At 40.3% G+C, this 23,315-nt stretch overlaps 1 protein-coding gene across 2 annotated transcripts in view; it reads left to right on the forward strand.

The window, feature by feature from the left end:
- Positions 1 to 23,315, forward strand: part of adarb2 (adenosine deaminase RNA specific B2 (inactive)) — a gene marked incomplete at its 3' end in the record, with an annotated part of 189,761 nt that overhangs the window by 159,286 nt on the left and 7,160 nt on the right. The window contains exons 5-8 of one of the 2 annotated variants that reach the window (XM_084398883.1): positions 3,313 to 3,481; positions 5,783 to 5,934; positions 7,566 to 7,734; positions 20,775 to 20,956. In XM_084398883.1, the coding sequence (XP_084255009.1) occupies positions 3,313 to 3,481; positions 5,783 to 5,934; positions 7,566 to 7,734; positions 20,775 to 20,956 (672 nt within the window). Of the gene's footprint in view, positions 1 to 3,312; positions 3,482 to 5,782; positions 5,935 to 7,547; positions 7,735 to 20,774; positions 20,957 to 23,315 lie in introns of both variants that reach the window. The other variant, XM_084398882.1, reaches the window with a different exon arrangement.

Genomic DNA, 23,315 nt, shown 5'->3' on the forward strand with positions numbered 1-23,315 from the left:
AACAATTGCATTGCTTCCGCTAAAGAAAATAGTCTGTTCCGTCTCTACGGTTAGAATCCTGCGTCCATAGCAACGCTCTGTTTTTCATGGCAACGGTCTGTTATCAAGAAATAACAGACCGCATTCTACATCAGAATTCAACCAAGCCATGTAATAATATAGTAGCCGGGCTTGGGGAAAAAAGGAGAGAAAAAAAGTTGTTAAACCCAGAGGGTGCGCTTTATTTCTTGTGCAACAGTGAGGATTGAAGGTGTATTGGTGCTCTTGTGCTTCTGTTGTGAGAGTGCTGGAGAAAGTGGAGTGAAGACTGCAAACTTCAGCCAGACAGCAGGGAGTTAGCTTGACCAGCAGAGAGTTCTATCAAAGTTCCTTCTCTGTAAGAGAAAACGGTAAACAGACGTTAATGAATGTCTGAGCAAAAACTCCACCGGCCTTTCTTCACTGGTGTTTATATGGCCCCAGTGATGAGTTGGCCGATGGCCGTCAGGTGTGTGTGTTGATTGCTGGTCAGCTGCTGTGTGTGTGTTGCTTGGGGCGACTGATGTCGGGATGAAGGGAGATAGCTGTCAGGGGTGTGTGTTGATTGCTGGTCAGCTGCTCTGTGTGTGTTGGGGCGACTGATGTCGGAACGATGGTAGTCCGCCACAATATATATATATATTGCATATGTATCATATGCAAAGCTGAATTTTCAGCATCATTGTGTGTTGCTTCATTTTTTTTGTAAAAACCTTGATAAAAAAAAAAAAAAAAACGGGTTATTTGATGAATAAACAGTTCAGATAATCTCTTGAAACATTATAAATGTCCTCTAATTTAATTTAATTTAATTTGTCCTTGCTGAATACAATTATTGGTTTCTTTGTATATATTTGTTTGTTTGTGTGTGTGTGTGTATACACACATTTTCTTAATTTATATATATATACACACATTTCATCAATTTCATAATTTGCATGCAGAAACAAACATACTTTCATAACTTTTGTGTTAAGGTCAACAAGTCTCTTAAAATAACAGATAATATGCCCTTTTTTATTTCAAAAAAGAAAAAAAAGAGATGTACACTCACATGTATTCACAGTTTAAGAAAACATGTTCTTGCTTTTTATTTTAATGGTTGCACCACATGACTGCTAGACTCTTTTTGTTCTCCAGAATAAAATAAATCATACATGAGGTTGAGAATAAGTTTAATTTCTTAGTGAACTAACCTTTTAAACTCAGTTTATCTGGATACATGTAGTTTTTCACAGTTAGAATGTCCCATAACCCTGATATATTAACTAGTATGAAAAAAATGAGCTATTGACCGCTTCGATCTGCAGTTATGACTCATTTGGACCCAGTCTCTCTTTTCTTCTGGCCTGCGTTTCATCTATTTCTCCTCTTCCCACGGCCTCTCCTCTCTCACACTCTCTCGGTTCAGCAGGCAGCGAAAGGTGGAAGAATGGATTTCAAAGGCTATGCCTTTAACCCCACCTCAATATTAGTTTTTATTATTGTTATTGCCAGGCTGGTGGCGGCCGGGCCACGGTGTGCAATTCCGTCTGGGTCCCGACTGATAAAAGCTCATATGTTGCCTCTAGCCTGCAGGTCTGCATGAGGCACTGAACACTACATTTTTGAAGCGATGGGGAGATATATTTTTTTCCAGCACACAGAGCTTTATGGTTAAGCATGCTGAGACATCGGCTCACACGCTTGAGCTGTTCTCAGTGCAGAAATCCTCCGTATCGGGTCGCGCAGCTGTGGGACAGGTACAGCCGGACGTGGCAGGTGGACACGCTTTGTGCCGGGGTTGTGGGTTTCGTCTCGCTGTGGCTGATGAAAATGTCACAGGAAAGCTTTGTACACTGATGACCAGTTACTCATTCTTTGTGTAGAGAACATCAGCAAAAGAACAGCTTTTACTGTGGACTACAGCAGAATTTATAGTTGTGTTTTAAACAGTCGTGTCCTTTTCTTGCATCAAATCTGGAGCGTTTTCTCTCTGATCCTTAAGACAGAAACACTCGATGCAAGTTTGCAAATGCAGATGTGAATGCTTGGCCAATGCATTGCAAGTGTGCAACTGTGGCTAGAAATCTTATAGGTATGGGTAAAAGAGTAGCAAAACTCGGGAGCATGTAGATGTAAATTTGAGAACTTGAACAATAGGTATTCGTACTTATACGCTAAAGTTTACACTCACAGCTCCAACGCTAAAACCTGAAAAAGAAAAATGTAAAGTTGAATGTTGATATTTGCACTCGCAGATAATAGTCACAAACCTGTATTCTGAATTTGAAGCTGCAGACGAGTAGTCACAAATGTGTAAAATGCCATTCAGAAATACAGTGACAGACACAAACTTGTAGAACATATTTGCATTTAATCTTACATTCACATTCGCAGTACAACTTCTCAAATCTGTCACTGCAGTTTCAAATCTTCACACCTTGACTTTTGCAACCTTTTTCGCGATAAATTAGATGTAAAACTAACTTGTGCACTTGCAAGACGTTTTATTGGTTGGCACCTTGTAGCCAATGAAATGGGACTTCTTTTGTACGCGATGATGTCACGACACTCGCAGCCTCTGGGACGTTCTGAAACGCTAACATGGGTTAATAATATTCTAACTTAGACAGTGATATTAAGAGTAAACTCAGTAAACACCATATTAATAAAGCAGATGAGCCCAGAATATGAACACAAGGTGTTTAATTACACATTAAGCATTTTCCTCCTATAGAAACTGTTATAAAGAAAACGCTTAACGTACGTAATGTACTAATAAGACAGAGGTGTTTACTGGGATCGGTCTTTTAATATCACTGCCTTAGAACATTATTATCCCACGTTAGCGTTTTAGGATGTCCCCGAGGCCGCGGGTGTCATGACATCGCGTACAAAAGAAGTCCCATTTCATTGGCGGAAAAGTATTAATTTAGGAAAAAATTATTTCTGAACAATATTGTCAAATGTTTAGAATTAAACAAGTGGTTTTAGGTTACTGTATCTTTAAGGGGATAGTTCACCCTAAAATTTAAATCCTGTCATCATTTACTCGCCCTCATGTTGTTCCAAACCTGTATGAGTTTCTCTCTTCTGTTGAACACTAAAGAAGTTGTTGATGGTAGCCATTGATAGTTTTTGGGTGAACTATCCCTTTAAGACATCTACAGGTATATGTAAATGACCTCTGCTAATGGCTCTTCACATGTTACATTTGTGACAACACTTACTCACAGTAAGTCTGCTGTTAGATCCAATATTATTAGGCTGCAATATGATGACTATATGTGTTTGTGTGTTTGTGCTCATCAGGTGTGGATCTAAGACAGGCCCAGGTGGTGGCGCTATCAACCGGCACGAAATGCATTAACGGAGAATATATCAGTGACCAGGGCCTGGTGGTCAACGACTGCCATGCCGAAATCACGACTAGACGAGCCCTGCTGCGGTTCCTGTACTCCCAACTAGAGTTACACCTCAGGTAAAGGACACGCATTTAGATGACTTATATCAATACAGTAAAACTGCACATTTTAGAGTGGCCTTTTATTGTGGCCAGCCTAAGGCACACCTGTGCAATAATCATGCTGTCTAATCAGCATCTTGATATGCCACACCTGTGAGCTGGATGGATTATCTCGGCAAAGGAGAAGTGCTCACTAACACAGATGTAGACAGATTTGTGAACAATATTTGACAGTGTACATAGAAAAAGTCTTAGATCTTTGAGTTCAGCTCATGAAAAATGGAAGCAAAAACAAAAGTGTTGCGTTTATAATTTTGTTCAGTGTAGTAAAGAACATGTAAAGTAATTGATTTTAATTTTAACTGTAGCGTGATATTCGATATTATATTTAAAGATTATATATTTTAAATGTACTTTATTGCAACTTTATCGTTACATTTGTGTAATGTATTGAAATACCTGACATACAAGTTTTAATAGAAATGACGTTCAAGTGTTTTTTTAGGTCACCGTAAATCCTCATTCAGTAGTACATTTATTAACCATATTTCAAAGACAATATAAGTAATTAGGAATTACATGTAAAATAAGTGTCAAAAAGCACTACGGTTCAGATAATTGCATTTAATATAAATTTAAACTATAACATGCAATATTAGTTTCATAGTCTTTTATGCCAAAATGTACTTGTTTTTCCATAAGGGAAGAAAATTTTTCCTTTTTTTTTATACTTTTTTTTACTTAACATAGAGCTTAATAAACATGTATAATGTTTAAGTCCTGTTGCTATACTTTTGACAATGTGTCAATTAAGCCTGTTTATTTAAAGTTAAAAAGATATAGACACAGGGTTGCAATTTATGGGGAGAAAAGTCACGATTGTTAGATTTGAAGTCGCATTTAAAATATAAATTTGCATTGCGGCATATAAAGTGGTATTGTCAAAGTCACAATCGTGAGATATAAAGTAACATTGCAATAAAAGTCACTCTGTGAGGTGTGAAGTCGCGATTACGAGAAAATATTGTAAGATTTAAAGTTGCATTATGATATATGTAAAGTGTCATTGTGAGTTATAAACTCACATTTGTGAGATATAAAATGACTGCGACACAAGTCGCACTGCGGTAAAGTTGCAATTACAAGAAACAATGTTGCAATTGTGAGACATTAAGTCACAAGTGGGAAATATAAAGTCAAAATGACAAGAAATAAAGGCTTAAGATATAAGGTCACAATTACCTTTTTTGTTTTTCTCTGAGGCAGAAAGGATTCTACAGTGATTTACTGTTCATCCCATTGTCTTGTAAGTGCATTATTCTAAACAAGACATTTGCTTGCTTTCTCACAGGAAAAAAGTCTTATTTTCTATGCTAATCAACAGATTAGAGAGGTTGTCGAGAATGCTTTGCACTTGTTGAACCTGAGCTCCAGTTAGAGCTTTAAGCAAACAACACATTTTCTCACAGAAGCACAATTTTACACCTAGAAAATAACTTTTCAAATTTCAATTCGTGGTTCATAAAGAATCTGCATTATCATTTCAGTCTGGTCTGGCGTTGGAGGAATCATTGTGCGGCGGCGAAGACTTTAAATGTCTTCCTCGATGTAGCAGATTGCAGCATAGAAAAGCCTCCTGTAATGTCATATTTGCATACGCGTCTTCCCAGAGTGCATTATCTGCAGCTAAATGGGCCCGCTCGGCTGAGTCTGGAGTCTAGTTTGGAAGATAAGTCATTATGTTCGGCAAATAAAATAGCACAACGGCCATCGGCTTGTTCCTCAGTAGACAGATCTGGAGCAACACGACTCCCACCCTTGACATCGCAGGTCATTTGTGTAATTAGCACAGCTTAGGTGCCAATTAGAGACGAGGATGTTTGCGCGTGTAATGCGCTCCCTGTGCACAGTTCACCTCGTGCACTATTCCGAAACGTCTTTTGTAAGATGTCACAGTGAGGCGCTAATGCTAATTATGATGATATGTGTAAAAGTGGGGCGGCTCTGCTGGAAACGCAGTGTCCTCCCTACAGCTGACTAGCTACAGATCATCTGGGTTAAAGAATTGCAGCGCGCCGTTTCTCTCGGCCATTTATATTCGCCTTGTTCTGACAGAGTAATAGCGCCAGCGCGAGAGGGGAATGTGACAGTGACGGAACTAGCCTTGGTCGCGGCAAGGCCAATATTTGTCTCCTTTGTGTCTTCGGCCCATTATTAGCCGGGAATGTGAGCGCTGAACACTTTCAGACGTGGTTGTTTCTCATGTCTCCCCTCTTTCTTCTTTCTTCCCGCCTGGGGTCTGTGATCACTCTGAAGCAAAAGGAAAGAGGACTGGGAACAATCGATCTTCGTACGGCACAAAGACTCCTGTTTGAGACTGCGAGAGAATGTCCTCTTCCACATGTACATCAGCTCTTCGCCCTGCGGGGACGCCCGTGTGAACTCGCCGTACGAAATCACCTCTGATTGTAAGATTATCTGCTTGTCTGTATCATCTCTTCTGCTCTCTTGTGTCCAAAAGCTACACATGTGTCAAGGTTTCATGTGATTTCCTGTGGTTACTCTAAAAATCTCATGTGGAGCAACATGTTTTTTTGTTTTGTTTTTTTGCACCTTGAATGTTAGTGCAAATTGAACACTTTATTTTGATGGCATTGTACTAATGTCTGACGTTTGAAACTTCTAGGGACATTAAACAAATATCCATCCATCCACCCATCCACCCATTCATCCATCCATCCACCCATACATCCATCCACCCATCCATCCATCCCCCAATCCATCCATCCATCCACCCATCCATCCATCCATCCATCCCCCAATCCATCCATCCACCCACCCATCCATCCATCCCCCAATCCATCCATACATCCACCCATACATCCATCCACCCATCCATCCATCCACCCACCCATCCATCCACCCACCCATCCATCCCCCAATCCATCCATACATCCACCCATACATCCATCCACCCATCCATCCATCCACCCATCCATCCATCCACCCACCCATCCATCCACCCACCCATCCATCCCCCAATCCATCCATACATCCACCCATACATCCATCCACCCATCCATCCATCCACCCACCCATCCATCCACCCACCCACCCATCCATCCCCCAATCCATCCATACATCCACCCACCCATCCATCCACCCATCATCCATCCAGCCACCCACCCATCATCCATCCATCCACCCATCCATCCACCCATCCATTCATCCATCATCCATCCATCCTTCCATCCACCCATCCATCATCCATCCATCCTTCCATCCACCATCCATCCTTCCATCCACCATCCATCCTTCCATCCACCCATCCATCATCCATCCATCCATCATCCATCATCCATCCATCCTTCCATCCACCCATCCATTCATCCATCCTTCCATCCACCCATCCATCCATCCACCCACCCATCCTTCCATCCACCCACCCATCCTTCCATCCACCCATCCATCCATCCATCCATCCATCCATCCATCCATCCATCCATCCATTCATCCATCCATCCATCCATCCATCCATCCATCCTTCCATCCACCCAAATTTTCAAGTTTGTTTTACATTGTACATTTTAACATATGAAGTAAACAATTTATTACAAAAATGACACTTTTGTCCTCCAAAAGTACTCCAAATGTCACGACATCCCATGTAATAGATGAAAAAAGATGTTTTATACATTTAATAAACTCAAAGTTTCAAAAGAATTATAACAAGTTTTGCATCCACATAAATCTTAGAAATGGCTTAATTTTAAAATGCACTTCTTTACATTTATGTGGAAAGTGAAATAAAATGTACTTTTTTTCACTCACAAATATATCAATTCATAAATATTCAAATTTTTTGGGAAGTTGTACCACATGACATTTTACAACCTGAACTAAATTTGCCTTATCATAAAATAGGTCAAATTATCAGATATTTTAAGAGACATTTGAAATTTTGACCTCAACAGTGGATCTTTTCTGACAAAAGTTAAACTGTATGTGTGAATTGCAGTTTTTTTAATAAATGAATATATATAAGCCATTAAAAATGAGCATCCCAACATTGACCCTATAGCACTCTTTTTTCCCACAGTGCACAGCAACAGACACTTGGTGAAGAAGTTCCACAGCCACTTACGGACAAAGATTGAATCCGGGGAAGGGACACTGCCGGTGAAGTGCGCGGGTCCCGTTCAGACGTGGGACGGGGTTCTTCAAGGAGAACGGCTCATCACTATGTCTTGCACAGACAAGATTTCCAGGTCAGTATCAAAAACACTGAACATTCACTCAAACTTCTGCACAAAGAAAAGACAGAAATCAAACACGGGTCTCTGACGTTCCCACTATGAGAAGACATTCAATGAAAGGTCTGATCCCAGTCTAAGATGCTCTGCTTAAAGGGGACCTATTATGCAAAATTCACTTTTGCATGCTGTTTGGACATAAATGTGTGTTGGCATTGGCAGTGTGTGTACACAACCACCCAATAGTGATAAAAATCCACTCACTCCTTTTTTATTAATCCCCATAAATCATCAGCTGTGTCTCCCAACGACCTGTTTTCAGAATGCGGCTTTAGTGACGTCACTACAGCACAGGCCCCGCCCACGAGTGTTGACAGACACTGCCGTTCTAACATAGACCCGCCCTGATCGAGTTCACAGCGAGTTGTACACGTCCGCCATATTGCTGCACACTGACGAGAATGTCTCCCAAGCGTTGTAGGTGTTGTGTGGCTGGATGTATTAATCCACATAGCTCTCTCTCTCTATTTACTCCTGAAATCTGAGGCAGCCGCTGAAGACGAGGTGGAATTATTTTGTTTTCAAAGAAAATGCTCCCTCAACTCTACCGAAATTCGTTTATGTAACGTACTTACGCACTTCTTATACTGTGTTTACTCAGCTCTTACGGTGATTTTCTGGAGTAAAACTGACGCTTCATCTTTTGTGTGATGTACAATAAACTTTATTAAACTCATCAGTATATGTTTGACCATCATTCGGACCTGGTCCGAAACAGCAGACTTGTAACGTTAGGCTATTAATAGTGGATACATACAAGCAGATGACAAATACGTTATAACCGTAATTAACCCTCTGGGGACCAAGGTGTTTTTGGAGCCCTTGAGATGTTCTGACATGCCTTGAAATTTGTGCTTTTTTCAGTTATTTATAAACATGTTAATGGCAAAGGTGTAAAATCAGTCTATATAGCACAAACAGGGCTACCCAAATATGTGGGCAACGTGTATGTAGATGTTTGTATTTTTAAGAGAATAATGGTTATGCGTGGTTATTGGAAAAAATAAAAATGAAAGTGGCTGAATTAAGACCACAAAACACATATTAAATATGTGTCCACAAGACTTTTGTCTAATTGATGTTGTACCTTTGAGTACTGGCTTCAAAATTATGTGAAAATAGTCTTGCTTTATCGTTCACAAAAAAAAAATACATTGATTTAAATGGTGTAAAACAGGTTTTGCTTGGAAAGCCAATATGCGAGGGGGAGGAGTAGTTTACACCTTAGATTACAGTGTCCCACCCACTCTGCATAATGACTCTGCATAGCCTAATTAGCCATTCATTCAGGTGTGACACTGACTGAGCCACAATGCAAGGACAATGTATTTAGAAGAATACTTATATTGACCATTTAAGATTTCGCTTACATCTATCTTGTAAATATGTTTAGCTATTTTATTAAAAATGTTACAATTACAACAATAATTACAATTTCAACAATATTTCAAGTGTACTCTTTCTTTGTAAAAAAAAAAAAGAAAGAAAAAAAAAGATTATAGGCCTACATTTTATCATATGTATTCATTAGTTTGAATATAGCCAACATTGCAACATCTAACATCTTAGTCTATGACTTTATTTTTGACAAAAATAGTGTGACTAACGCCTGACTAACGTTGTTTTATTGAAATATCAGGGCATATAAATGTTAATTTACGTTGCTTATACAAATACATTTTATTTCAACATATTTCAGTCGATTTTTACTCATCTCAGTAGGCTATGGCAAAGCAGTTTATTCTTTCACACACAGACACGCGATTCATATTTAGGCTAAACACTCTTTACAAATATGTACCCTTCATTCATCTCACAGACACGCGATTCATATTTAGGCTAAACACTCTTTACAAATATGTACCCTTCATTCATCTCACAGAAACGCGATTCATATTTAGGCTAAACAGTCTTTACAAATATGTACCCTTCATTCATCTCACAGAAACGCGAGTCATATTATAGAAATGCGATTCATCTTTTTGCGGTTTATAGGCCTACACTAACGTTATCGTTATTCCACACTTGAGAAAAGAAAACAGCCTACCTCACTCCTCAGCGCGATCTGCTGCTCTTATCAGGAGATATTTCTCCCCATCAGCACTGTGGAAACTTTTCTCCATAAAGGCTAATGTCTCACTCGCGACGCGCTTTGTTTACAGCTGATGTGGGCGTTTCACAGACTGAAATGGTTCTCGGAATTTGCATTTGAATAGCGCGCGCTCTCCGGGGAGTGGTCAAATTACTGTGAATCATCTCGTAATGAGCTCGACTGGAGTCGCTCTCTTTGTATACAGATTACAGAAACTAAGAATATTTGTTTTTTATATAAATGACTTCAATTAAAAGATGCGATCTCAAGCTTTATGCCCGTGGGTCTGTTTGCCTGTTTGACTGAATTTTCGCGGAGTTATAGATCATTTTCGAACGCGTTTCAAACAGGAGTTTACTGACAGAGAGAAGGCAGAAATCGCATCATGTTAATTTTTCTTTATTTGTCAAAAAGCAAAACACTTTATTTTTATTGTGAGTATACAGAAAAAAAATAGAAACTGAACAGGATCGATTGATGTATTACACGAAAATGAAAGATCAAAATTAACAGAGCATTTAGTGTTTATTTTCATTGCTAAAAAAAAAAAACGAGCAAAACGCGCGGGCGCGTTTTTGGTCCCCAGAGGGTTAAACTAAACTATACCTGTTCCATCTCCATACAGCACTCTGACTCTGTTGGCATTATTGTCCGACTCCGGGTCAAAATGAACACCGTTACTGAGAGTTTCTGATATTATCATCATTCCGTGAGATGAAATTGTCCTGAGAGACTGAGCGCGAGCTCGTGAGGCTCCGGCCCCTGTGCCGGCAGCAGCAGCTCATTTGCATTTAAAGGGCACACACTAAAACAGCGCGTTTTTCTGAGCCCCAACAAATGACAATTTAAACATGCTGTAAAAAATGATCGGTTGGGTATTTTGAGCTAAAACTTCACATACACACTCTGGGGACATCAGAGACTTATTTTACATCTTGTGAAAAGGGGCATAATAGGTCCCCTTTAAAGGTAGGGTAGGTAATCCTGTTCAGAAACACTTTTTTTTATACTGGGTGAAATGGTCCTTCCATCCTGATAGTAGTCAATACATTATGTGCCAATTATGTCCCAAGTGCAGGGGACTCGCATCGACCAATACTTCTTACGGAGCAAGCCGAGTCAGTCGAGTGAAGTTCAGCAGCAGGAAGAACCCCACAGTCTGCAGAACATCAATACCCCTGCCATTGGGGAGGCAGTACATCACACTGCAGGGAGTGCTGAGGCCTCTATTCCACAGCTCGCTACTGAAAAGAAGATCCAGGGACGAAGACCACTTGTGAAATGGCCTAAATCCCATGAGCAAAAAGATTGGCAAAATGTCGATGAGGATCTTTGCTGTCTGTTGGAACAACTTAAGGGACCAGCTGTGAAGAAAATGGAAAAAATGGGAGAGTTAATTTACAACTACGGAGCTGAAAGATTTGGAACTGTGAGCAGCACTAGAAATCCATGCACTACCAAGATCAAATCCAGGAGACAACAGGAGATAGATCAGCTGGTTAAAGAAAGACGGTTACTGAAGAAACAGTGGAGGAAAGCTTCTGAAGAGGAGAAGGATGGAATAAATGTGCTCCAAGCTGAGATCAAAAGCAGACTTGCAACTTTGCGAAGAGCAGAATATCTGAGAAAGAGGCGTCGGAAAAAAGAACAATCAAGAGCCAAGTTCTTTAGTGACCCCTTCCGGTTTACGAAAGGTCTCTTCGTAAAGGAAAAGAGCGGCAAGCTGGTAACGTCAAAAGAAGACCTCGAGGCATATTTGAGGGGAGTCCATTCAGACCCCCATCGTAATGATCCAATTGTCCTCCCCTCTGACATGCCACCTATACATCCTCCACACTCTTTATTTGAAACCTGCCCACCAAAGTGGAATGAGGTAGTTACAACAGTCCGGGGTGCAAGAACAGCATCTTCCCCGGGGCCAAATGGTGTTCCCTACAAGATTTATAAGAATGCACCAGGTGTGCTAAAGTTCTTGTGGAAACTGATGAAAGTGGTGTGGCAGAAGCAGGAGATACCAACGGTATGGAGAAGGGCAGGAGGGGTCCTCATCCCCAAAGAAAAGAACTCTACTGCTGTCGACCAATTTCGTCATATCTGCCTCTTGAATGTTGAGGGTAAGATCTTTTTCAGCATTCTGGCACGTAGATTAGCCCTTTACCTTGAGAAAAACGGGTACATTGATACAACGGTGCAAAAAGCAGGTATTCCTGGCTTCTCAGGGTGTTTGGAGCATACATCCATGATCTGGCACCAAATCCAAGCTGCCAAGAGGGAGTCCAGAGACCTGCATGTTGTTTTTTTAGATCTTGCAAATGCCTTTGGATCTGTCCCACACAATCTTCTCTGGATGGCATTTTGCTACTTTGGTGTGCCAAAACCGATCCTCAATCTAGTCCAGGCCTACTTTCAGGACATACAGCTATGCCTAACAACAGAGCAGTATACTACTGCATGGCAGCACTTGGAAGTAGGGATAATGGCTGGATGTACCATCTCTCCTCTGACTTTCACAATGGCTATGGAGGTTATCATTCGTGCGTCACGTTGGGTGGTTGGGGGGGAGCGCTCAGCAGCCGGACTCAGGCTCCCTCCAATTAGGGCATACATGGATGACCTAACCACTCTTACGACCACCAAAGCTTGTACCCGGCGACTCTTAGGCAAGCTTCAGGACACCATCAAGTGGGCTCGAATGAAAATAAAGCCTTGTAAGTCCAGGAGTGTATCTATTGTGAAAGGAAAGTTGGCAGAGCATCGTTTCTTTATTGATGAAGAGCCAATACCAACAGTGGCAGAGAAACCTGTTAAGAGCCTCGGACGATGGTATGACGCATCATTGAAGGACACAGTGCAGGTTGTCCAACTTAAAGAGGTTACCAATAATGGTTTGAAGAGCATCGACAGCACCTTACTGCCTGGCAGTTTAAAACTCTGGTGCCTGCAGTTTGGCCTCCTCCCACGCCTAATGTGGCCACTGACTGTCTACGACATTCCTCTTTCCAAGGTCGAAAAGCTGGAACGGCTGATTAGCTCTTATGCCAAGAAGTGGCTTGGTCTTCCCAGGTGCATTACCAACACAGCACTGTATGGAAAAGGTGTATTAGAGCTACCTGTGTCCTGCCTTACCGAGGAGTTCAAGTGTGCCAAGGTGAGGCTTGAGATGACTCTGACAGAGTCTCGAGACACTGTAGTTGCCAGAACCGCCCCTACCCGATCGACTGGAAGAAAGTGGTCCTCAGCTGTGGCGTCAGAGCAAGCAAAATCTGCTCTCAGGCATCAAGAAATTGTCGGGCGTGTACAGTTGGGGAGACGAGGTCTAGGAGTTGGGGAAAATGTACCATTCTGGCACAAAGCTACTCCTTTACAACGGCGAGGTTTAGTCGTGGAACAGATACGCAAACAGGAGCAGGTGATGAGGCTTACAAAGGCAGTTTCACATGTGAAACAAGGCCAATGGACACAGTGGAAGGAGGTAGAAAAGAGGAAACTCTCCTGGAAGGAGCTGTGGGGGATGGAGGCATACCGAGTCAGCTTCTTCATTCGAGCAGTGTATGATGTTTTACCATCACCAACTAACCTCCAGCAGTGGTATGGGGAAGATGCCACCTGCTCCCTGTGTCCCTCTTCAGCAAACCTAAAACACATCTTGGTTGGCTGTAAAACAAGCTTGGCACAAGGCCGTTATACATGGCGGCATAACCAGGTGCTAAGGTGCTTGGCGGCCAGCCTTGAGGCCAAGCGAACAGCCACAAATACCCTCCCGCCTTTGCCAGCCAAGCAGTATCCATCAATGGCCTTCGTTCGTGCAGGTATAACACCAAGTAAATCGCAGAGATCCAGCTCATATCTGGGCCTGCTGCACAAAGCACGAGACTGGAAGTTATTAGCGGATCTGAACCAGCGGTTGCACTTCCCCACTGAGATTGCAGTAACAAACCTTAGACCTGACATCGTCTTTTGGTCCTCCACCCTTCGCACTGCCTTCATAGTGGAACTGACAGTGCCGTGGGAAGACTCAGTGGAAGAGGCGTATGAACGAAAGAGACTAAAGTACTCAGAGCTGGCAGCTGATGCTGAGCAGCGTGGGTGGAAAGTCAGAATCTACCCAGTAGAGGTCGGCTGTAGAGGGTTTGTCGGCCGCTCCTCAGTTCGGTTTTTGAAGGACCTAGGAATGCGAGGTCAGGCTCTGCAGCAGATTGTGAAATCTCTCTCCAATGCAGCAGAGGAGGCCAGCCGTTGGCTGTGGTTGAAGAGAAAGGATAGTATCTGGGCCTGTAGACAGTAATAGTAGGTGAGCAAGGGGGGATCACAAGCTGAGGGGGGCACACCTGGGACGCTAGGTGTTGCCGATGAGCCCTCTGGAGGTGTTGTGGGTTAATCATCGAAACACTCGTGAAGGAGGGTGCCCACCTGATGACCCCAGTGAAGCCAGTGATCCTCGCCACTTGTCTCAATGTCTCTCCTATTTTCAGCTTATAGTATAACCATCTTGGGATACGTGGATTCCGGGATTGTAACATCCAGTCCTTTACCTGAGCTGTGTTTAGAAAAAGGAATGAAAAAAATCAGACCTCTGTAGCAGCTGCAGGACAGTAAAAACTCTGACCAATCACTGCCATTCGGTGCGAATGTAAAGAACCAATCAGATGCCTTCATGTCTCGTGCCCGAGCCCCACTGCGCGCGCTGCCCTGCGTGCACTCATCACATGTCACCGTTCCCGGAAATATTCAGCTCAAAGCACCTGCATATGCAGTCAGCGAAGGCAAAAAAGGGCAAAAACTACTTCCTCGGACCCTGCCCGCACTCTTGAACGACCTCCTCTGCTTCGCCCTCAACCCCGGACCTGTCCACGAACCGACGATGCGGTACTTGTCTCCGGACTCGGAGTGTACGTTAGTCTTCATTAGAGTCAACAATGTTTTCATCATGGAAACTCTTACATGCAAAACACCGTATATGTTATGAATCTTACACGAAATTCACCTTCATCACAGTGTAACTGATGGTAATGGAAAAACGTGTATCAATGCAACCTGTTTTTAGTTTTGCCTTATAAATATAGCTCGTTACCGAATGAAACTTTACCATTATCGATATGCTAGCTTGATAGTGAGTACTAAAAGAAATCTTATTTGTTTATATTCATAGTGATAAAGTTAGGTATTTTATTACATGTGATTCTGACATGATGTCACTGTATGTACTGCCCTCCTTCCTCTCCACTCGTCTAAATGTGTCTTCCAGCTGAGCCTGAGCGTTTGGCGTCGCGCGTTCATGTGTTTTGGGGGCGTGGCTTTGGAAGGAGCTCAGAAGGGAGGGGGTGGGAGTGAATGGAAATAATGAGCTGTGTTTATTGCAGATTAAAAGGTCTACAGTCACTCGATTTTTATATTTTCTTTTTCAGAGTACTTACATTTTAATTATGTATTGGTATATAAAGACAGTTTAAACAAATTTGGAATGTTTTTTTTTAGAAAAAAGATTACCTACCCTACCTTTAATATTTTTGTAGAAACCGTAATACTTTTTTTATGATTTTAACATTCTACAAATCATTTTAAATGTCACTTGTGATCAATTGAATGCATCCCTAATGAGTAAAAGTATTAATTACTATATACAAATTTAATTGTAGTGTACATCTAAAAACTCATATTGAATGATCCTTTTCTGCCATTATTATGTGATGTATAGGCTAGCTCAAGTCAGAAATCGTCATTTGACACACAAAAAAAAAGATATATTTTGAAAAAAAAATTATATTTGCCAAAATATTGGATTTAACATTAAGTCCTGCAGTATACATTTAGCCTCAGTGTCCAAGGTGATATTGTGCCATTTTAGAGCGATTCAACAAAGCAGGCCGACCATCTCTGAAGCGTGATTGTGAAGCTCAAGTGCTGGTAGTGTATTGATTTAAGGTTTATTTTTATGAGAGGATTAGTTTTTATGAGGGCGAGTTAGTCTCGTTTAAGCTGGGCGACTTTTACACGGCATTATAATGGCCGAGGGAAAGGTTGGTGTGATATTTGCCTTGAGGAAGGGAGTTATTCAAACCCGTGCTCTGGGACTGGCGTGATCACCATTATTGTCTTATGACGAGCTGTGCTTTAATAATCCTTCAATAATTAGCTTCTGTTTGGGATACGTCACAGTGTTAATCTGGACCCTAATGTGTACCCTATATATCTATCTATCTATATATATTTATATATATATATATATATACAAAAGTTTTATATATAACAATCAGTAAGATTGTTAATGTTTTTAAAAGAAGTTTCTTATGCTCACATTTATTCCTGTGATCAAAGCTGAATTTTCAGCATCATTACTCCAGTATTCAGTGTCACATGATCCTTCAGAAATCATTCTGATATGCTGATTTGATACTCAAAAAACATTAATTATTATTATCAATGTTGAAAACAGTTATGGACCTTTTTTTCAGGATTCTTTAATGAATAGAAAGTTCTCTTTCAATTATTTGAAATAGAATCTTCTGTAACATTATAAATGTCTTTACTGTCACTTTTGATCAATTTAATGCATCCTTGCTGAATAAAAGTATTGATCATCAATCATGAGACACTGCAGAATGCAGTAACGATGCTGAAAATTCAGCTTTGATCACAGGAATAAATTACATTTTCAAATATATTAAAAAAAAAAACAGTTATATTAAATTGTAATAATATTTTACAATATTACTGTTTTTTTGTATTTTTAATATAGGCTAAATATATATATATATAGTTGATATAGTAGTTGATTTGTTAAAATTCAACGTTTATTAGATGTCTTTTTAGCCCATATTACTCCTGAACAGTAATGTCATTACTGAAATGAAAGCACTGGGTATATAATTTGTATATTTGTTTTATTGTATACTTTTTTTTGTTTGACCATGTGTTTGTACTTTGTTTTTGGTGTCCTACTGTATGTCTTCTGTATATAAAACACAAAAGCCTGCACCCTTCTGCATAACATGCATGTTTTATTTGTTTTGTTAAAGCATTGCTTTTTCTTTTGCTTTAGATATTTATTTTACATTTCAAAATATAAAGCAATATTAATTATGTTCTAAATTCTTTCTTTCTTTTTTTTTTTTATATAACAAAAAGAACCGATAAGAATACCGTTAAAGTACCGGATCGATAAGGAGTATCGGTAAGAGTAGTAATACCGTTAAAACCGTAACGATACCCATCCCTACTCACCGCACACACACATACACACACACACACACCTGTGTCTGAGCTGACTGCCATATGTTTGATTTAATTACCACCATCACTTGCTTCTGTTTGTTTATGTGCACTTTGACAAGAGAAGTGTGAACATTTCTGTTTACTTGTCCTGTCTGTTACACACACTTCTTGTAAGCAGAAGTCAAGTCTATGATCTGTTGATATCATGATTTTAGGTTAATACTGAGGTAATATTCTCAACCCGTACGTTTAACTAAAATTATTCAAATAAGAAATTGTATTATGCATGTCACTAAGCACATTGTCCACCCACTTTATCATTTTACAACTTTTTTTTGTTGTAATTCCTAATTTTCTCAATGCTAATTCTCATTAGATTCCCATTACTGTAATACTGTATCACAATAAACAAGAAAATGCTGTAATACAATGATTTAAAAAAGCATGAATTAAAGGTGGTACAACAAAAACTACCATGCACAATCAACCGTTTAAAATGTACATAATGCATGGGTTTTCATGATAAGAATTTTTTTTAACAATAATAAGAATTTATGCCAATTTCATAAAATCACAATATTGTAAAAAAAATAAAATATATTTTTTTTTTCTTTGATTTTGAGGTGACGTGACCTGCATGTTTATTTTATTTATTTTTTATCATAATATATATATATTTTTTTTTATGAGATTCATCCAAGTATAAATGCCTCTCAGAGCATAGCAACAGTATCTAAGGGGCGGGGCTTAGCAGAGGCTAATTTCAGTAACGGGGAAAATACACTTTTTTTCCTAGCAAGCTCTTCTTCATCTGCTCTTCCCTCATTGAAATGTTTGAAACCCTAAAGTGTGAGCTGTAAACATGATTACAACAGAAGCAATACTCAAATGAATACCTGATTCCTGTCAGTAAATCACTAAAGCCCTACATGTAATGCGTGTATGTTAGTCTGGACACATCGACTGAGTCACACCGAGGTGAAGCTCTCTCCCCTGGGCCATTCATTTGACCAATCAGATTGCATCGGCCAGGACCACAAGGGTCTGACTCTATCTGGCTAGGTCATCGTACAGGGTTAAAGTAATTACTTTTAAAAAACACACACAGAATAAGACAGAATAGAGCATCCAGATCTTTTTTTCTGAGTGCCACTCCTTTTCCATTCTATGTCCCGTTGAGTTATCCCGCTCTTTTGTTGAGCCCACAACTCAGAGGAGCCGTTGATCAAGGTCACCATCAAGAGCAGGCTGGAAAACAGCTTTAAAGTCCTTATAGTCCCTTATAGACCAACTCCATTCATCTCCACTGCCCTCAACCAACTGTTTTTCATCCTTACTCGCAGTCATTTTCTTCATCCCTTCATCATTTCCCCTGACCTCACATCATTATCCGCCACAGGAAAGCTGCTCTGTAATAATGGGACCTCACTGCAAAAAAAATAATATTTTCCAGTAAATATTTATATGTCATACGATTATTTAGAATAAGAAATATATACTATTGTGATGTAAAATAATAACAATAAAATAAAGTAAAATGTATTTTATTATATAATGAATTAAAACTTAAAAAATGCAATTAATACAAATTAAATATTAGATATATTGAGAATATAAAATAAAATTAATAAAACAGAAAAGTGTCAGATTCGGCCCCACTGCAATAAAAAAAATAAAAAATCTAAATATGTATTTTGTTTCCAGTACATATTTATATAGCATAAGATATTAAGAATAAGTAATATAATATTTTAATATGATATAACAATAAAATAAAATGTACTTTATTGTATTGTATATTTTATAAAATAAATGTAATAATAATAATAATAACAACAATAATAAAAAAATAATAAAAAATATATATAAAATAAAATTAATCAAAATTATCAGATTGACAGGCCTATAGGAACATTATGAAATATATAAAATAATAAAATAAAACATGAAATAAAATAAAAGTAATATTATTATTAAAATTATGAATCAGATTGATAGGCCCCACTTCAAAAAAAAAAACATTTTCTTAAATGTTTCCAGTAAATATTTATAAAGCATAAGACGTTAAATTAAAATAACAGAAATATATATATAAAAAAAAAATCATTATTTTTATAAATTATTATTAATAATAGTAGTAATAATAATAATAAAACAATAAAATAAATATATTAGATATATTAAGAATATAAAATAAAATTAATTGATAGGCCAAATGGAACATTATGAAATATATCAAATAATAAAATATAAAATAAAATGATGATAAGGTATTTGTCATATTATTATTTTTTATCATAATTGTGTTTGTATAACTTTAGGTGGCATTGTTCCCCTGGTCATTTTTTCCCCCTGGACTCGATACAGTGAGCTTCCTACTTTTGCAGAGTTGTGGTAGGTGTTATTATGGTCTGGAGGCAGCTTATTAAGGTATGCCAGGCTGATTGAGTGGAGTGAATGTTTAATTAAGTTGATGAGTGCTTTAATTGAAGGCATAAATGGCATGCCTGTGAATATGATCCGTCATATTCCATTTGAGTTTTATGTAGATGAACACATTATTTTAATGGTCCGTCGTTTTACAGCACTGGAGAGAGGGAGGGCGAGAGGAGGGAGATGATGGAGGGATGAGGGAGGTTAGGAGGAGGGTCTCCCGTTTGCGTTTCTGCAGCAGCCAGATGGCTTTTCTTCAATGAGAATTAAAAGATGTTTCTAATTCACAGCGTTGCCTCCTGGGTAAATTAATATTGCAAGCCCAGTCATTTCTGTTTTGCAAGAATCTCAGACAGAAAGAGAGAGAATAGAAAATAATTTTGTCTGGGTACGCAGGAGATTTCACAAGCAGATTGTTACTCAGGTAAACGGATTTGAGACGCTGGGCGGCAGCTCTTAAAGAGCGACCCGTGTTAATTGACTGCTTGGGAAAGCAAAAACTATAATGGCTTATTAGTCATGAACAGGGACGAGCAGAGAGAGAGAGAGAGAGAGAGAGAGAGAGGTGCCTGCAATCATTACTGGCATGATAAAGAGACATTAATTAAGCAAAAGAACAGTGATGTAAAAATCAGCTTAATATTTGTAAATGATTGCGCTTTTCATAAATTCATTAGCTTACAGTCTGAGGTTAAAAACAAAATGTTTATTCAGTCTGGTGAGATTCTGCCTGAATTAAGCCTGTGATCAAATATAACTTTGAAAAATAGCCATTTTGTCATTTATCTGACATCCATCCATCCCGCCCACAAAATTGGCTCAAACTGGCTGAAATCACAAGCTCCAATCTGACTGGCTCTCTTAACGTAATTTTCGTGAATACTTGACACTTATGAAGAATCCATTGCTGGAAATCACAAATGTCAGATTTAGCTAAATGTGGTTTACACCTGCTGATCAGGAGTCTTCCTGTCTAAAGGTCTGGTCACATTTACTGTTGTTTGCCGAATATTCGCAAGAGAAATCATTTCGATAGGAATACACACGATTGGGAAATTTTTGTGAGGGCGAAAGCACTGCGCAGATTTCAGAACGGTTCAAGTTTTTGATTCGCTGCATTGATTGTTTAAAAGTGACTTCTGTGTAAGCTGTGTATCATACAAGCTGTGTGTCTGCTATTTACGTGGCCGTAATATGCACATAGTCAAAAGTCTGGGACGAGACTACACTTTTCCTAACCCCTTTGCACTCTCTACAGGTGGAACGTGCTCGGCCTGCAGGGGGCGCTGCTCAGTCATTTTGTGGAGCCGGTGTATCTGTACAGCCTGACGGTGGGCAGCCTGAGACACACGGGTCACTTCTCGAGGATGATGAACCACCGGGTGGAGAGACTTGGCCCTCTGCCCAACTGCTACCGCCGAAACCAGCCTTTACTCAGCGGTACTTTCTTTTCTCTATTCACTAAATGTTAAATAGATTCTGAGCAGTAGTATGTTTAACGGCCATGTTTGTTTGGTCAGTTAGCGTTATAAAATATGAAGGTCCCTGCTGAAATGTAGTGTAACTGGTCTTGCATCGCTCCGATCAGGATTCAAACAAGCATCAACTGTCATGGGAGGTGGGATTCATAGGATGCTAAAGAGGGGATGAGAGTAATGGAGGCTAAGAAGTAAGAGCTGTACATGCCGGTTGGCTCCGTTTCGAATCCCGCTCAAAGTGGTGCAATTGCTTTTTATTCTCTACAAAATGTCAGAGGGCAGCACTGAGTCGTGTCATTTACAGGACATTCGTTCGGAAGGATAGAAGTAGTAGCGGATCCATCATTGCATTCAAAATTTAGAACGTACTCTTGCTAACTTCCCTCCACAAATTTGCCAACCTGAACACATTTTTATAGTCTTTAAAACACGAATTGTATAAATGTGGGTACTTTCTGATACTATCAATTTAACGTTTCAGCGTGTTTTGTATTGCTCTTTTCCGCACTCTTCTAACTACTGCACTATACATCACGACTACGCATGTGTAACGTAGGCCAGTAAGAACTGTGAATGTAAACCTCACTCCCCTGGCCTCAAGAGACACGCTAGACTAGAGGCTGCGGTCTTTAGCGTTCTTGTTAGCACCCCCCCTCCCGCGCCGGAGACCCGGTTTGAATCCCGCTCGGAGCAGGTCGAGTAGGATCGGTTACATTTGGTGCCGTGACCCGAATGGGAGTGAGGTTTAAGGGGTCGGGTGTAACGTAGGCCAGTAAGAGCTGTGCATGTAAACCTCACTCCCCTGGCCTCAAGAGGCGCGCTAGCGACTGACGCTAGAGGCTGTGGTCTTAAGCATCCTTGATAGCACGCCTGCCTCCCACACCAGAGACCCCGGTTTGAATCCCGCTCGGAACAGGTCGAGTAGGATCGGTTACATTTGGTGCCGTGACCCGGATGGGAGTGAGGTTTAAGGGGTCGGGTGTAACGTAGGCCAGTAAGAGCTGTGCATGTAAACCTCACTCCCCTGGCCTCAAGAGGCGCGCTAGCAACTGACGCTAGAGGCTGTGGTCTTAAAGGGGCTATATGCAACTTTTTCCCCAAAATAAACGTAACAATAGCCTTTTTATTTGACCATTTATGACTCAAACATCTCCTGATGAGCATACTGACACCTTGTCAGCTCACAGTGGGTGCACCTATAAGCCTGTATCCTATTTTTCCTATTTTCTGTCAGGTCTGATTTTTCGCGCGCTGTCTGCGGATGTGACGTCAAGCGCGTTCATGTTAAACGTTTCAGATCACTCTGCCACCACCGCTAGTCAGCAAACAAACTTAGTTTCTCAAACAATATATGTATTTGACTGTTCTTACCTCTGTAAACATAATGTTGACTTCTTTGCAGCGGATGACTTGTGAAGTGTGCACGTACGAGAGCGAGCAGAAAGGAAGAGCAGTTCCGTTTTTTGGCCACAGGTGTCAGTCGCGAGTTTAAATTTCAGAAAATCGCATATAGCCTCTTTAAGCATCCTTGATAGCACACCTGCCTCCCACACCAGAGACCCCGGTTTGAATCCCGCTCGGAGCGGGTCGAGTAGGACCGGTTACATGCATCTCCACCTAGTGGACTCCTCTGTCTCAATTCACCTTGCGATGCACTGTTGAACGTGCACTGCCTGAGCGGACACAAAAATTGGGCTGCACGTCAGTACTAGACCCTCCTGATGGCGAAAAGTCTGTCACACGGACTGTCACGAAACGAGGACGAGCAAAGTATACTTTGGGCTTTACACTAGCAAGCCCAAGGTTATGGGTTTAATTCTAAGGGAACACATATATCAATAAAATGTATAGGTTGAATGCACTGTTTAACCTCAGACCTTGCCAATGCTCTAGCAGATGTGACCTTAAGCGCACGGAGGACATTCTGTCTCGCTCCATCACTTTGTTAAACTGCTCTCTTGAGCCTCAGTATGGCAGACGGACTGCTCTATTGGATCTACCCATCCTCCAAGTCAATCTCATCAAACACCTTATCACTTCCATTGAAGAGGAGAGAGATCCATTCACTCTTCCTCTCACGCCCAGTGGGCCGCACGTCTCCGGCACGGCCCTTTTCACCACCATTGATGAGCTTCTCTTCCTTTGTCTGGGCTCTCTTGTTGGGGAAAATGGACGGGTTATTTTAGGCATCGCCATCAAAAAGGGTGCAGAGTTCCCAAGAAGCGTCCGAGATCTCTTATCATAGAGGAAGCAAAAGTGAGACTGTCCTCAATGGTCAAACCGGCACTAAACGCTCAGATGCTTTAGCATATATATATAGT

This window comes from Rutilus rutilus (assembly GCF_951802725.1).
Source record: "Rutilus rutilus genome assembly, chromosome: 24".
NCBI lineage: Eukaryota > Metazoa > Chordata > Actinopteri > Cypriniformes > Leuciscidae > Rutilus > Rutilus rutilus.